This window comes from Vigna angularis, chromosome 1 (assembly GCF_016808095.1).
Source record: "Vigna angularis cultivar LongXiaoDou No.4 chromosome 1, ASM1680809v1, whole genome shotgun sequence".
In the NCBI taxonomy this organism is placed as follows: domain Eukaryota; kingdom Viridiplantae; phylum Streptophyta; class Magnoliopsida; order Fabales; family Fabaceae; genus Vigna; species Vigna angularis.
The window spans coordinates 14,787,021-14,802,155 of record NC_068970.1 but is presented as its reverse complement, the minus strand read 5'-3'; the positions used below and the strand labels follow the sequence as shown (position 1 = coordinate 14,802,155).

Below are 15,135 nucleotides of genomic sequence, written 5' to 3'. Positions count from 1 at the left end.
GCCTTCCCTTTCCTTTGGAGGGTAGTTTCTTTGGTTCATGGCAACCTATTTTACTTTTTCATTCACCTAATAAAATCATATGGTAACGTGTGGTGATTCTTTCTTTATTTTTTCTTTCTTTATTTTTTTTCTCCTTTGTCCATATTCACACATTATTATATATTTTTTAATTGGGGAAAGAAAAAGAAAGCCCCTCCCAACAACTTTAATACTATTTTATACATTTCTCCACCAGATTCCAACCAAAACCAAATAATTATTTCCTTTAAAATATTATTTCCCAATTAAATATTAATTCACTAAAATAATTTTTAATACCCCTGTTCAGTATATCTCCTTTTCCTTTCCTTTGTTTTTTTAATCTCAATTTGGACAGTCTTAGGAAAGTTAGGAACTCAATTACCTGATCAACAAAAACAAGGATTCATTTTATCTGCCCATTTTCATTTCCCTTGGAAACTCAAAATATTTCAAATTTCACTCTTTCTTTCTGCACAATATTTTCCCCATCTATATTTATCAAAACTCATTATTTTCTCCAACAAAATTTCAGCTCATCATTTTAATTTTTCCAGTTTCATCCAATCCTACTAATTTATTTTAACCACAAAATTTATGCAAAGCCTGCAAACCTCAAGATTTTTCTCATCTTCTTTTATGCTCAGCTCCTCAAACTTCTAATTTGATTTTCTCATTTTCTGCCATAAATTTCCATATTTTCTAAAATATTTTTTCCCAGGATAGTAGAGAGGAGTTCGAGTGATTGAATTGTTGAGGAAAAAAATGAGATACTGATGCGTGATTTTAGTTTATGTTATGTGTGACTACTACTTCACAAGTGTTTGAACATGGAGTCAAGTGGCGGTGTCAGCGGCGGCGTTACGGTGGTGGGATCGGATGCTCCGTCGGATTACCATGTAGCTCCGAGGACCGACAACCCAACTCCCGCAAGCGGATCCACGACGCAAATTCCGGCGACGGCGGGGAGTGCTCCTCCGGCACAACCACCGCACACGGCAGCGATGGAAGCGTCGCCGGCGACGATGCCGGCTAAAAAGAAGAGAGGGCGCCCGAGAAAGTACGCACCGGACGGCTCGGTGACCATGGCGCTGTCTCCGAAGCCGATATCTTCCTCCGCTCCGTTGCCGCCGGTGATCGATTTCTCGTCGGAGAAGCGCGGAAAAATAAAACCAACGAGTTCCGTGAGCAAAGCGAAATTTGAGTTGGAGAATTTAGGTAATAAACAAATCTTTTTGGTTTGAGTTTATTTTTAAAGGAAAAAAAGTAGTTTGAGTTGAAGTGGTAGTATATTTTGTTGTGCGTTGGATTTTGGTGTTGGAAAAATGGAAAATGGAAAATGAAAAATTGGGTTATAGGGAAGTGGAATGAGAGTGAGGGAGAGGCACATTGAGAGTGTGGGACCTTTGATTGATTGGATGACCTAAGTTAGGGTAATTGTTGTCCTGAAAAGTGAGTTTGCTTTGTGGGTCGGTATGGGACGGTGGAATCTCGTTATGTCTGTCGTTTTTGCAGTTCAAACATGATCGTAGGAACCCAAACCAAACCAAATCTTTCTAGGTACTATGTTAGTTAAGTACTACCGTCTGCTACTCATGGGGAACACTCTTGGATTTATAGGAGGAAAGTAAAAATGCTGATTTTTTATTTATTTATTTTTAGTTATTTGGATTTTGTGGTTGTGGGTGTGTATGTGGTAGGATAGTAGTGTTGTGGGTGTTGCTTTCTAGGGGTAGAGTGATGGAAGGACTTTAATATTGTTGTGCATTGGTTGAGTGTGTGTTGTTTGGCAAGAGGTGAGGTCCAAAGTCCAAGTTGACATCAGGTCCTCCTTTTGCTCTTCTCACATCAACCAACGCTATTTAGTACTTCTTAGTTCATACATGATGCAATGCTATTACGTGGTCCTTCATTCTTCTACTGCTTTCTCGATGACGAGGCTAATATCGATTGTCTCTTTTCTTCTTCGGATATATATATCTACACTCATGCGCGCCAACCTAATATTATTCTCAGATTTAAATGTGAAACAGACTCTTTCATCACGCTCTAATAATCATTATTTCTATTCAATCTCTACAAAAATTAAATAGAGGTTTAAATTTCAATAGTCTAAGCTTCCCGAAGGTAGTTTGTGTCGTAATAATATGATATTTGATATGTATTGGATACATTATAAATGTCTTGCATTCCATTATTATTTTTAATGTATTGTTCAGTTTTGCCTCTCTTTTTTTTGTTTGTTTGGTAATTTGCCTGATCAATAAGTGTTTGCCTTTCAATAATAATCTTCCATGATGTAAGAATTTTTTCCAAATTTGCTTTTACACATGTATATGAATGTCAGTTTTAAATTTCTGTGGAAACTCTTGGTAAATGCTTGAAATTGGAATGAGTGGCTTTTGTAACATTATCACAAGATTTTTTGAATTATTCCTGCGAAGGATTGTATACATTTTTTTACTTGAAAATTTAATTAAACTTGATAATATTGTTTGATTGGCACGAAGGTAATGGAAGAAAAAACTTATATGTATAATTTATTTAATCAACATTATGCTGAGTTTTAAAATGAAATTTACAAGTAGTTCTTGACATGCGCCACATTATTCATTCAATCTATGACAATATAATGTTTCAACTTTTTAGATGGAAAATCTGATATAAATATTGCCATTCTTTATTTGGCTTATATTTAAAATGCCTTATAATAGAAACTGAGACTTTCTCATTTCCTATTTTAATGTTAATTTTATTTTTCTACCTTGTTCAGGTGAATGGGTTGCATGCTCAGTTGGTGCTAATTTCACTCCCCATATCATCACTGTTAATTCTGGGGAGGTAAGTGTCAGAAATATCTGTTACCCAATGCAAAATAACATTTCTCACATTCATGGTCAGGGAGTAGCCAAAATCATTGCCGAACTAATATATCTGACATTTTTCTTGGTTGGAAACAAAACTTCCACCAAAAATAATCATTGCATCTGTTACTTTTTTTTCTCCTTCCCCCTTCATATGTTTCCCCTGTGGTCAGTTTTTCACTTTTCCTTTGGCCTCATGCTCTGAGTTTAACATATGTTGCGTGCCTTTTGCCATACAAAGTGATGATTGGATGATAGATGAACCATTAATTATCAAAAGAATAAGAGAGAGAGAGAGAGAGAGAGAGAGAGAGAGAGAGAGAGAGAGCATACTGCAGCTTGTTCTTTTCTGTGATAAGTGAAAAATATTTGTTATGATGGTTGACAAGAAAGAACTGCTTTCTTTTTGTTATCCTAGGATGTGACTATGAAGGTAATATCATTTTCTCAGCAAGGGCCTCGAGCTATATGCATTCTTTCAGCTAATGGTGTCATATCAAGTGTCACACTTCGTCAGCCCGATTCTTCTGGGGGTACATTGACATATGAGGTGAATCATTTGTGCAATTTCATATTATCATTTTATTACATGAAAAAAAAAAATTTTTTTAGTTATTTTAATTAAGAAACATTTGTTGAGGAAATTTTATATGCCAGCTACTGTTATCCGCTCGATTATTGAATTTGCATTTACCCTTTTTCAAAAAATACATAATCCAAATATTTGTTGATAACCTACTGCTATGTTGTTCCTTCCTCTTATTATTATGATGCTCTAAATTTTAATTGTTTATATTTAATGGTGATGTGTCATTTCTTTTATGATTAGAAGTGTAACTATTCAAAGGATGAATCTGTCGCTTTTTCTGTCTTCTTATTCTCTTTTTTCTGATTTTTTTTTTTAAACTATGTTGGAATTCAAACTAGACGTTTATCATATGTAAACGTATAGTGCCTCTTCTTTGCTGTGTTTTTCTTTTCTCACTGTTTGAAAATTTCGGATCAGTTGCTACTTTAGATAGAGGCAATGGTTTCAATGAAAGTTAATATTAGAATATGCTTAGCAGATTGTTCGATCTTTCTGAATTCCTAAACTGATAAAGAACTTTGAACTAATGAGGTGCAATAAAATAAATATTCTCTTGTCAGGCCGTCATCAATCAGATGGTGAGAAGAGAATTTTCATATAATTCCACAGTGCATTTTATGATCTGCACTGTTAAATAATGCTACCATTCCTGCCTATCTGAACTTTGTTTTTTGCATTTGATTTCTAGCATATCCTTTATTTTCCATGTTTTTGCCTTTGGGTACGCTGTTGCAGTTTATTGCTCTTGGTTACTGCTGCTGATTGCTGTCAATAGTTTCATTAAACAAAGTCAAAACTCTAGCTCCACCGGTTGACTTCTTTTCATTCTGCAGTCATATTTGTAGTATTACTTAGCGTTCCTAAAACTACTCTGGTCTATCACAAGAAGAAATCCAATCTCTCTTGCTACTGTTTCTACAGGGACGGTTTGAAATTCTGTCTTTATCTGGCTCATTCATGCCCAATGAAAGTGGAGGAACACGAAGCAGATCCGGTGGCATGAGTGTATCTTTGGCAAGCCCTGATGGACGTGTTGTAGGTGGAGGAGTAGCTGGTTTATTGGTGGCTGCAAGTCCTGTGCAGGTACGTTTTCAATTCATAGATTTATTCTTCTTTCTTTTTAATCTACCAAGTATGCATAGGCCTAAAGTCAATGGACTAATATGCTTCACACACAAATATATAATAGAATTTGTTTGGATGAAATGTAAAAACAATTTAGTTTCAAGTTTCATGTACTAGATGATAATTTAGTATTCAATGACAAGTTTTAGATGATTCTGACTATTCTATTTTCCAATTAACTGATATGTATCAGGTAGTGGTAGGAAGTTTTCTGGCAGGAAACCAACACGAGCAGAAGCCAAGAAAACAGAAACATGAAGTTATATCAAGCGTGACAGCAGCAGCAGTTGTTCCCATCTCCACTCTTGATCCAATACCAATTCTATCATCAGCAACTTCCATCCGCGGAGAAAGTTGGTCTGCTATGCCGGCAGAGGCCAAGAATAAGCCAACTGACATTAACGTGTCGCTTCCAGCAGGGTAACTGATTCATAGAGTTCATTCTATCTGCATTTGCTGCTGACAACATTGTAATGGGAGGATTCCTAGTTGTTGGTCGTCTATCCTTGTTTGTTTTGTCTGTAATCTTCTTGACTGTGTATCGGGACCAGCATTGTTTTCAGAGGTTTACCAGGTTCATGTTCTTGTAGAATTTGAGTTGAGTTGGCTGATTAGGTATGCTTTTAATGCAGACATCGTGTCATGAATAACACTTTCATAGTTATTCCTCAGAATCCATCTTCCTTTGGAGTGATAGATTGTGCAATCCATGGTATTGCTTGCTATTAAGACAATTAATATTCCAAATTTGAGAATGAACATTTCTAATTAATTTACACCACATAATAAGATTCCTTATCAGTTAATAATTTAAATGTCAGTCTCCATGTTAACCAATAATAGTAGCGTAGGACGTTGTTTTCTTCTACATTTCAATCTTAAAACGTATATAATCCTTACTTACTATAAACATGCTTTGTCCGTGAGTCTAAATAAATTCTCAGACAGCTTAGTTGTTTCTTTCTAACATTTAGCTCTCTTCCGAGAATCTAGGGTGTTTTGTCGTCAGCGGCCATATTGTCTTATGTAGATAAATGTGCCGTGAAGTTGGGTTTGGCATTTGATTTGGACTACTTTAAATTTTGTCAACGGCCATAATCTTGGGGCACGTAACGTAAATCTATTGTCTTGTATTGTATATATAAATGTTTGTTGAACCTTGGTTTGACATCTCAACACTACTCTCAGGCTGGTATGCACTAGTTTTTGTTTTATTGTTTTTGTGGGTATAATATAAAATTTGAAAGGAAAAGTTGTTTGAGAGCGATGTTTTGAGCCAAACCCACTAGTTGGATTAGTTTGATTTGTGCAAAGAAGTAACTTGTTCGGTCCATGTCCCTATTTTAATCTATGTCACCCACTAGTTAGTGTAATTATATTGGATATGCATGCGATGCAGAATTTTATATATATATATATATATATATATATATATATATATATATATATATATATATATATATATATTATCAAAGGGTGAGGGAGGAGAGTTAGAATAGTTTACGAGAGACCATGATGAAAAACACCTTCAATTTGTGAAAAGGTTAGAGACATTTTTTAAATCTTGATGGAATCGAGCTCAAAAATTTGATGGATGTTACAAATAAGACACCCATAGAAAGAAAAGTGAAAGTTTAAAGAACGTTGCAGATTTATAAGTATGATAAAGTCATATATTTAAAGTTGTATTATATTCTTGGGAGATAAACTAAAATGGTATGTATATCTTATGGATAACTCTTCACGAAAGAAGCATGGATTTAGCTATCGATACTTATTGTCTTCAAATTTAGAGACGTCACCCGACACAAGTTTATTAGGGATTACCTAATTAGGATAAAAAAAACAACATAGTTCAAGAGAAAGGAAGAGGACTAGAGCATAATCACTTATGATAATATTGATTTGTTTGATATAAAAACTACAGTAGAAAAATATTTCAATGACACAAAGCTTATTCACATAAAAGAAAATAAAGATTTGGTCGAACACATTAGAAAACCATTTTAAAAAGAGAACATTGAAAATTAATTTTATGTCTCGTGTTGCAATTTGTTATTATGTAAGTTTCTTAATCTCATTGTTAAGTAATTTTCTTCGTTATGTATTCATTTAATATTTTTAATTATATCTATTTTTTTCTTAACTTTTTTATAAATAATTAAATGTGTTTACTTTTGTCAATTTTTATTTTAAAAACTTTATAGGTACTAATTCTAAAATTGAATTTATAGTTAAGAACTTGGAGCAGAAGTTCATTACTAAACGATAATTGTAATTTCAATACAACTACTCCTGACTAAATAAAACGAATGCTTTGGATACAATCACTTTTGACTAAGTATGAGTACTATTCAACCACTCCTAATTAAAACATTTTGATAAACAAAAGTTTTGATATAAACTATAACATTTTTTATTTACTAAAAGAGAATAATGTTGTAATATGAATATAAGATGATGAACAATTTCTTACGTTGTTATAAATACAAATAGAGTTTTGACTCACACAAGGTTAAAGATGACTAAAAATTTATTGTAAGAGTTTTATGGGTCTTTCTGTTACAAATATTTTTGGAACCATTCTGAGGTTGTATGCCTCACATCTTCTCTGTCTTGTTGACATGTTTAAGCACGTAGACACATTGAATATTTTCTATACAATATTAAATGTGTGTGACTTATTTATGTATCTCCTCCATTACAAAACATGCTTACCAAGCCTAAACATATTACTTCTTTTCTTTATCATGTATAACACGGGCTGATACAAGTTGCAGACTTTGCAAAAATAAAGACTATCGTTCTGTCTTTCCAAAAAGGTTCTTTGCATAAAATAACTTTAAATACATTCTTTAAAAGCTCTTACCGTGAATGTCTTAAGAAAAATTAAGAAAAAACATTTTGTGTACATTTACAAGTCTTCAACGTCTATTAAGAATTCTTTAAAAAGATAATCAAAACTAAATTAAAGTGTTTGCTGAACTTTCATACGCAAATTCTATGAAAAAATAAATATTTTTTTCTAGTTATGGACATCAACTTTCAGTTCATTATAAATTTAATAAAAGTTAATCTAAATATGATTTTATGTTTTCCATTATAAATTTAAGTATTTATTTTACTACCTTTTTCAGTCCCTTAATACATTGTGAGCTCCACACAATTTATGATAAAAATATTTTATAATAACTTATAATTTCATTTCTCTTATTTTAACAAGATCAGTTTTGATTATATTTACTTAAAATAAAATTTTATCATTTTAAAAACTTAACTTGTGTTGGAATGATGATTTTATCATAGAATATTCTTTTTAATATTGTGCGTCTTGTTTACGCATCGCATCCAGGATTCATATATTTTGAAATTTGTTAGGTGGAATATTAAAATGATTTTAAATTTTTATTTAATATTTATGCTAACATATATTCCTTTTTTTTTCAAATTTAATAAAAAGAATTATTTTCAAAATTTAATCCTAGAAGTTAAAATAATTCATTTAATGCCAATTAAATTTAATACCACTTGATTTCAAGGTAAATTAAATTCGATTTTATAATCGAAATCTTTACAGTGGAACGTGCAGACGTAATCAATTGGATTATTATTTGTTTACAGGGTTGTTTGGTTCAAATATAATATGTCTGAATTATCACTACAAAAATATGTAAAGGGGTTATTTTTAGCGTTTTCGGCGGTTTTAACCCTTGGAAAATTCGTTTCCCGCGGTTTCATTAAGCTCTGGTAAAAGCAGTGCCGCTAAACATTACCGGCGGTTTTCTACGAAACCACCGCAATTTCCAGGGGTTTTTGAAAAACCGCCGGAAATAACCGGGGTTTTGTAGAAACCGTCGGGAATAGCTAGGGTTTCTTATAACCGCCCCTATTTCCAAGGGTTTCCTCTAAAACCGCCGGAAATGTAGTGATAGCTCAACTTTTTATTTTTATTTACAAATATATCCTTTTTCCAAATCTTTCCATCAAAGCAGCCACCCTTATAATCCAACAAAGTTTGAAATAAATACAAAAATAAAAATCATTTTATAATCTAACAAAGTTTAAAACAAATACAAAAATAAAACATTTAGGAGATCTGGGACACCTTTTTAGATTGTCTTTCCACTTTCCACTAAGCTTCAAAGTACAAAAACAACCCCTCTGCTTTATAATACAATTTCTTCCCCAAACCATCTCATAATTTTGTGTTCAAGTACATTTCATGTTTGGTTTTAAAAGACTCTTGCTAGTATGAGAGATTCATCAAATAAATGATATGTTGATATTAGTTAATGGGATTCATCAAATAAACCGAAATTACTATAAATTTTCAGGCCATAGACATATTTATGAAAGTACCATACCCCACTAACCATTGCCACCAACAGTTTCAATGTAATGTTTGAATAAACTTTAGTTACACTAAGAACTGAAAGATTGATTTTAAATACTTCTGATTAAAAACTTGCAGCTGGAGAAGTAAGAAAAAGACAAGAATGAGAATGGAGACTCATTACTACATGTTTTTGATAACCAACTTAACACATCACTGCATTCATTACTAGGGTCACTCTATCCTGATATTTTCTCCACTCCTACTGTTGCTAATCTTCTGATTCTGATACATACTGATTCAACTTCATTCAAACAGTTTGGAAGAGGTGAGTTAATTCCTCAAGTATAAATATAAATAAAACAGATATAAAATGTTTAAAATATAAAATATCCAAAAACAGATGAAACTCATTCATTAGAAACAACCATATTAATATTTAGAAATAGCCATAATAAAACCAGAACTATATTTAAGAGACTAACAAGGGAAGTGATTCAAAAGATGAAATATACATGGAGACTAGCCTAGGGACTGATGAGGATGATCCTTCCCTTGTTTGGCAGCTTTATGAAAGCACAAAAGATACTAGCATATCAATACATACACAACTAAAAGACTAAAAGGATGACAGGTGATATTTGCATCCTCAAAACATCATACCATATCAAGCCAGACATAACTAATTGTTCATACATGTCTAATTTTCTTCATCTTCATTATATTCATCGTTTGGCACACTTCCTTGATCAGATACCTACAATATTATTTAATAGTTAGTTGGTTATATATTTTAAAAAAAAATCATACAGATAAATTTAGTAATTATTACCGATGGTTGAAATCCAGCAAACTTTGAAGGCAATTGACCTTGATAATTTTGCAACATAAATGATATCATTTCTTTCATTTCATTGACTTGTGATGTCATGTCATTGACTTGTGATGTCAATGAAGATACCTATAACAGATGAAATTATTTAAAAAGAAAAATGATACCTAACAAGTTAATCATAAAAGGAACAAACCAAGTAATTGATAAAATATTCATTAACCTGAGTTTGTAATTCATCATTAGAAGGGGCAGCTGAAGATGATCCACCATGAGAACGAGCTTTGACTCCAAAGACTTTAGATGGGCAAGGACCCAAACCTAGACCGCGAACGCGTCCACAATGCTCTTGGATTCCTAAAGCATGAGCTAATGAATCTGAACGGGATATTTTTTTGGATTGAGACGATGTTGTGGATTCATATGCTTCAATTTTTTCCTACATTCAACATTTAATAAAATAGTGAAATTGTTCAAATCAGAGAAAACAAGTGCACAATTTCAAAACAACAAGGTCAAACACAAATCAGTGAGATTCCTTTGTTTTGAACCAAAATGATTCAAATTTGGTTGAATTAGAAAAAAATATTATTCTTTCTAAATATAAGTTAAATTGAATCTTGTTTACGCTGAGTCAAACATGTTTAGGTGAGGTTTGAGATGAATTCACAGGTAATTTACAAATAATATTTTCTTGTAATTTTTTACTGTATTTGTTTCTTGATTTTAGTTATACAAGTGTGACACTTGATTTCTTTAAAACTAAAATGTTGTTTAATCAAACACTGTGTATGTTATACTAAACAATACAAAACTAGTCATATAATCTTCACATATTACATATGGTGTATTGTATGTAACTTCTAAATCATCTAACCATACCAGAGTTGTCTATGATTCTATAAGACATAATCATACTTCACAAACTCACATCTCTTCCACCTTGTTGTAATTTCTAAAGTAGTGTTACATAAAAAAAATTAACAAGAATATTTAGGTTAACCTCCAGATCTTATACTCCAAATAATAAATTAATATTGAATATTGTTGCTTAAACATAAGTGTGTTTAAGAAGTATCACGTGTATTCATAGGAAAAAAATAAGAAAAATAAAGTATACCAACAAAGAAAATGAAAAATTGTAAATAACTTAAATAGTTAAAACCAGTTTCAGCCACTGAAAAAAAAAATACTTCAAGACATTTGATGTGATACAACTTCACCAAGAAAGAAAGTTTTGAATATTTCTCACATCCTTCATATAAGCTTTGTTGTCCATCTTGCATTAATTCAAAAAAATATGTCCCATCATGACTTCTAGTATGGCTTGACTCTGCACCCATCTCATCATCATCCGTCATGTCGTTGTTAGAGCAATGATGTGCAAATACATCATTAATCATTTCACACATATTATCATTAATTTCAACTCTTCCACCATCTTCTTCAACCGTTACTTGAGGAGCTTCGGCCATTACTTGAGGTGCTTCGTCATTTACTCTTCTCTCCCCGTGTAAAAGCCACAATATATACCCTTTTGGAAAAGGTTTAATAATTAGGTGCTCTTTTACTTCTTCACGACTTTGCCATTTCTTAAAATTACATTTTGGACATGGACATATTATCTTTCCCCTAACTCCACTATTAGTGAGTGCAAAGTCCAAGAAGGTATTCAATCCTCTCATATATTGACTTGTATTTCGAGGCATGTCTATCCATGATTTGTCCATTAAAATGACCTCTGTTCATGCCAAGAGGATTGGAAGGTTAAAATAAGTGACGATATTCAACGAAACACTACATAAGATGAATTTACTAAACTTTGAGAACTAATCCACTTAGATCAAGGGATTTATTTCAGGAGCTAATTTCATAATTAGCTACTTTATTAGATTGTTTCTGTTTCACTTTTTATCTACATAAATCATATTATGTACATAAATCATATTATAGGAAGTTGGAATGAGATAGCCTCTTCATATAATAATGAATTAGTTTGCTTAATAAATTTAAATATAAATGAATAAAAAATTATTATTAATATACAATGCAAATATAAAAACCAGGACATCCTAGAAGGCACAAAATGCCACTGTGAATGATCAAGCACATAAAAGTCAAGACAATAAGCAAATATAAGAGGCATAAAATCATATTTCCCCATTAAAAATGTATCATAGTATCCAAACACACATAAAAGTCAAGACAATAAGCAAATATAAGAGGCATAAAATCATATTTCCCCATTAAAAATGTATCATAGTATCCAAACACTATTTAATCTAATAACCAACGTTTCTGTAATGGGGTGGAGATAACTTAAAATAAGTTTGAGGCAACCAAAAAGCCAAGAATCAATAATTCAAAAATTACAAGACATATCGTAAGAACAAAATAAGGGAAGTTAAAAATTTAAAAACACAACGTGAGAGGTTTGTTTAGTGAAACTTTTTGAATGTTTAGTGAAACTTTTTGAATGTCATAAAAATAAATTTATAAAATACTAACCTTTTATGTCTAGCTTAAATCAAGAAACTTGTAATTGATCTCCAACTCAATTCACTGTTTAGTAAATGTAAAGACTTGAGGGATGAGAGTCCACTAAGAGCAGAATATCAGTGTGGTTGAGCATATACCTGCAAGCAATAATATATCATCCATTAATTATATATAGCAACATGTATTCTAGAACCTAGTATTTTGTTTAAGAAAAACATACTTAGCAATTTTTTTGAATTGGTCCAGTTGCTCCCTTTCAATTTATTTGTTTTGTAGCACTTTTCAAACATGCAAAACAAAAAATTATTCACAGTGTAAACGAGCTTATGAACTCAATTTATGAAATAATTAATTAAATTGTTTTCTTCAGGCAAATAATAAATAAGTTTAAACCTAATTGTAAGCTTATTATATAAATAATTAAACTCAAAATTTACTTATTATTTGAGAGTCTTGGTTGCTTAGACATTTATAAGAATTAAAAATTAAAAACAAAACTCATTAATTTGAACAACTGCAAAGACAGAGTTTGATCCTTTTAAGGGTATTTGACCACAGTGATTCATTTCCTTATGTATAGTAGTCAATATCGAAATAACTTACAAGGTTCTTCTTGCTCTTTTCATCTCGTTTTCATTCCACAACATAGCCAGTAAAGAGTCAATATTTATGGTAACTGTATTCCTACCAAAGCCTAAATTTAAATGAAAAATTTCACAGGTTCATTTGTTCAAAGTCATTATTTAAAAACAAATATCATGTTTTTTAAAGTGTCATGTCATCATGGATTTAAAAAGAAAAAATTGACATATTCACAAGGATTAAAAACAAATTAATATAATTTAAAATCCTTCATTATTCTTGTGTAAGTCTGAAAACTTGGCAACTTACAACATGAAAAACTTCAAACAAGATTAAATCAATGGTAACTTCAAACAGTATACTTTCTACTCTACTGTAGCTTTGTTAGATATCCATGATTGCATATTGCTACTTTGTTTCAATAAATACCATTATTAGAGATATAATCCAAAATTGGGCGTCAATCCAACAGGTTAAGCACTTGGTTGAATTGGACAGTTGATTCTTACATGATATCAAAGAATCTGGCTAGGATGAAGTGACAAATATATCCTTGCAAATCTCAGTATGTATAATTAAACTAATTTTCAGAACTAAGTGGAATTTACATTGACCACACAATTCAGGCCAAGAGGCAATATATGAAGATTAATAATTTAATGTGAACAATGCATGACTCACCTTATCAAAGTTACAGATTCTCTAATTTACAAGACCAATTCACTAGAACGAGGTACAGGAAAACAACAAACGGGAAGAACTTGCTTCATTATAGAAGAAAAAGAAATATATTTCTTTTCATACTGTTCCTTAGAGAAAATCAATTAGGAAACCAACTTGCACATCAGGACAGAGCATCATGTTAAAAATTGCAATAAGAAACAAAAAAATCATTTTTCCTGCAAAACATTTATGCAAATATGAGTTTGATAATCAGTACTGCAATAAATATAAATAATAATGCTACCAAGAAAATCTATGACTAAAATTTGGAAATGATGACTTCCAAATCATGGTTGTGCAGATCCAAGCCACACAAAGCATAGTTAGTATGTGCACTAAGTGAAGCAAGATACATGTTTAAAGGAGCATACAATTCAAGCAAATTAGCCAGTATTCTTCTAGCTAAATACAAGATTAAAGCCAAATTCACAATCATTCAGAATTAAAACATGAATCTGATCTCAAACAGATACCAACAACAATGATACAACTCCAGTACACATAAAAAAAGATATAAATTAAAATACACACAATTTTGAACCATACAGTATAACCTTAACATTGTCACACGAAATCAGATCAAGTTATGAGAGCATTAAGTTAACAAGGAATACGTTTCATAGTCAATTGCATACTATCCTAACAATGTCTCAGATTTAAGCCTAACTAACTAAGCTCGGTTTGTCGATAATATATTTTATCATCCCATATTAACACTAGCTTGGAATCAATCAAAACCAACAGCTCTTTACTGGATAAAACAGAGATAATGCTTGAATAAGTGGGTTTTTAGCTCCTCGTTTTCAAGTAGGCAATCATATCACCTCACTTCCTCAAACTACAGTAAATTTTGTGGTGGTATAAAGAAAAACAAAAAACAAAACAAAACTAAGCAAAATGAGGAAGTCCCTCAGAACCAAAACAAATTAATTAGGTTTTCTTAAAATTTTTGAAGTGTAACAAGATCCGTGAGGAAAATCTTCCTCTGCTTCCAACAGTGCAGACATGGTTCCAAAAGGCTTCCTCGTTGTCTGTGTTGGAATAGAGCTCAAGAGATTCATCATTCTCACCCCTTGCCTCTCCTCGCCTCTCACCTCCTCATACTTCACACCCTTCTCATACATTAATATTCTTAGAAAACACAAGACTAATCAGAAACCTAAAACGTGCTTTTCTACCGTTTCAATTCCGAGAGTAATCATAAGTTCAAACGCATCGAGTGAAAATGAATGGAAAGAAAAATGAATCAATGAATGGAATGAAAATGAAGTGACCTACGCAGATGCGAGGAATTCCGAGAGCGAACACGACCTACGCAGCCAGAGCACCTCGACCTCGCTCAACCCACAAATGCTTCGACGCCTCGACCCCTCCACCTCGACGCTCAACCAGATGAACACGAAGCCAAACAGGAGAAGATGAACACGAAGCCAAAGAGAAGATTGTAGTGCAGGAAACGGTTTGAGAGAAAATTTGATGAGAACGGGAGGAAGGTTAGGGTTTAGATTTCAGAGAATTAGAGATGAGACGAATAAACGACTGAAGGCGCGGGGAGGAAATAATATGGGTT

General features: G+C 32.2%; 2 protein-coding genes across 8 annotated transcripts; one reads left to right on the top strand and one right to left on the bottom strand.

The window, feature by feature from the left end:
- Positions 1–373: 373 nt before the first annotated feature.
- Positions 374–5,299, top strand: LOC108331470 (AT-hook motif nuclear-localized protein 1). The gene is made up of 5 exons (XM_017566166.2): positions 374–1,236; positions 2,792–2,859; positions 3,301–3,432; positions 4,393–4,554; positions 4,790–5,299. The coding sequence occupies exons 1-5, from the start codon at positions 849–851 to the stop codon at positions 5,018–5,020; spliced, it is 981 nt and encodes a 326-aa protein (XP_017421655.1). The 5' UTR covers positions 374–848; the 3' UTR covers positions 5,021–5,299.
- Positions 5,300–9,345: 4,046 nt separating this feature from the next.
- Positions 9,346–15,135, bottom strand: LOC108323797 (uncharacterized). 7 transcript variants are annotated; one of them, XR_008244892.1, is made up of 7 exons: positions 14,844–15,135; positions 12,481–12,538; positions 12,270–12,397; positions 11,014–11,502; positions 9,985–10,200; positions 9,762–9,890; positions 9,346–9,686 (listed from the first exon to the last, which is right to left on the bottom strand). XR_008244892.1 is itself a non-coding variant. In XM_017556548.2 (6 exons), exons 3-6 carry the CDS (start codon positions 11,038–11,040, stop codon positions 9,630–9,632), a joined length of 429 nt encoding a protein of 142 aa, XP_017412037.1. In that variant the 5' UTR covers positions 11,041–11,502; positions 12,270–12,397; positions 14,840–15,131; the 3' UTR covers positions 9,346–9,629. The 7 variants fall into 7 exon arrangements, 1 of the variants encoding a protein (XP_017412037.1); XR_008244893.1 differs by lacking the exon at positions 12,481–12,538; XR_008244890.1 differs by lacking the exon at positions 11,014–11,502 and having other exon boundaries at positions 14,840–15,131.

What these genes read in the sequence shown, in the direction of transcription:
- LOC108331470 (XM_017566166.2), top strand. Translation starts at nt 849, where the DNA reads ATGGAGTCAAGTGGCGGTGTCAGCGGCGGCGTTACGGTGGTGGGATCG. An exon ending in ATTTGAGTTGGAGAATTTAG is followed by an intron (nt 1,237 to 2,791) that starts GTAATAAACAAA and finishes TACCTTGTTCAG; the next exon opens with GTGAATGGGTTGCATGCTCA. An exon ending in TCACTGTTAATTCTGGGGAG is followed by an intron (nt 2,860 to 3,300) that starts GTAAGTGTCAGA and finishes TTGTTATCCTAG; the next exon opens with GATGTGACTATGAAGGTAAT.
- LOC108323797 (XM_017556548.2), bottom strand. Translation starts at nt 11,040, where the DNA reads ATGGACAACAAAGCTTATATGAAGGAT. An exon ending in ACAAAGCTTATATGAAGGAT is followed by an intron (nt 10,201 to 11,013) that starts GTGAGAAATATT and finishes TGTTGAATGTAG; the next exon opens with GAAAAAATTGAAGCATATGA. An exon ending in TTGCTGGATTTCAACCATCG is followed by an intron (nt 9,687 to 9,761) that starts GTAATAATTACT and finishes ATAATATTGTAG; the next exon opens with GTATCTGATCAAGGAAGTGT.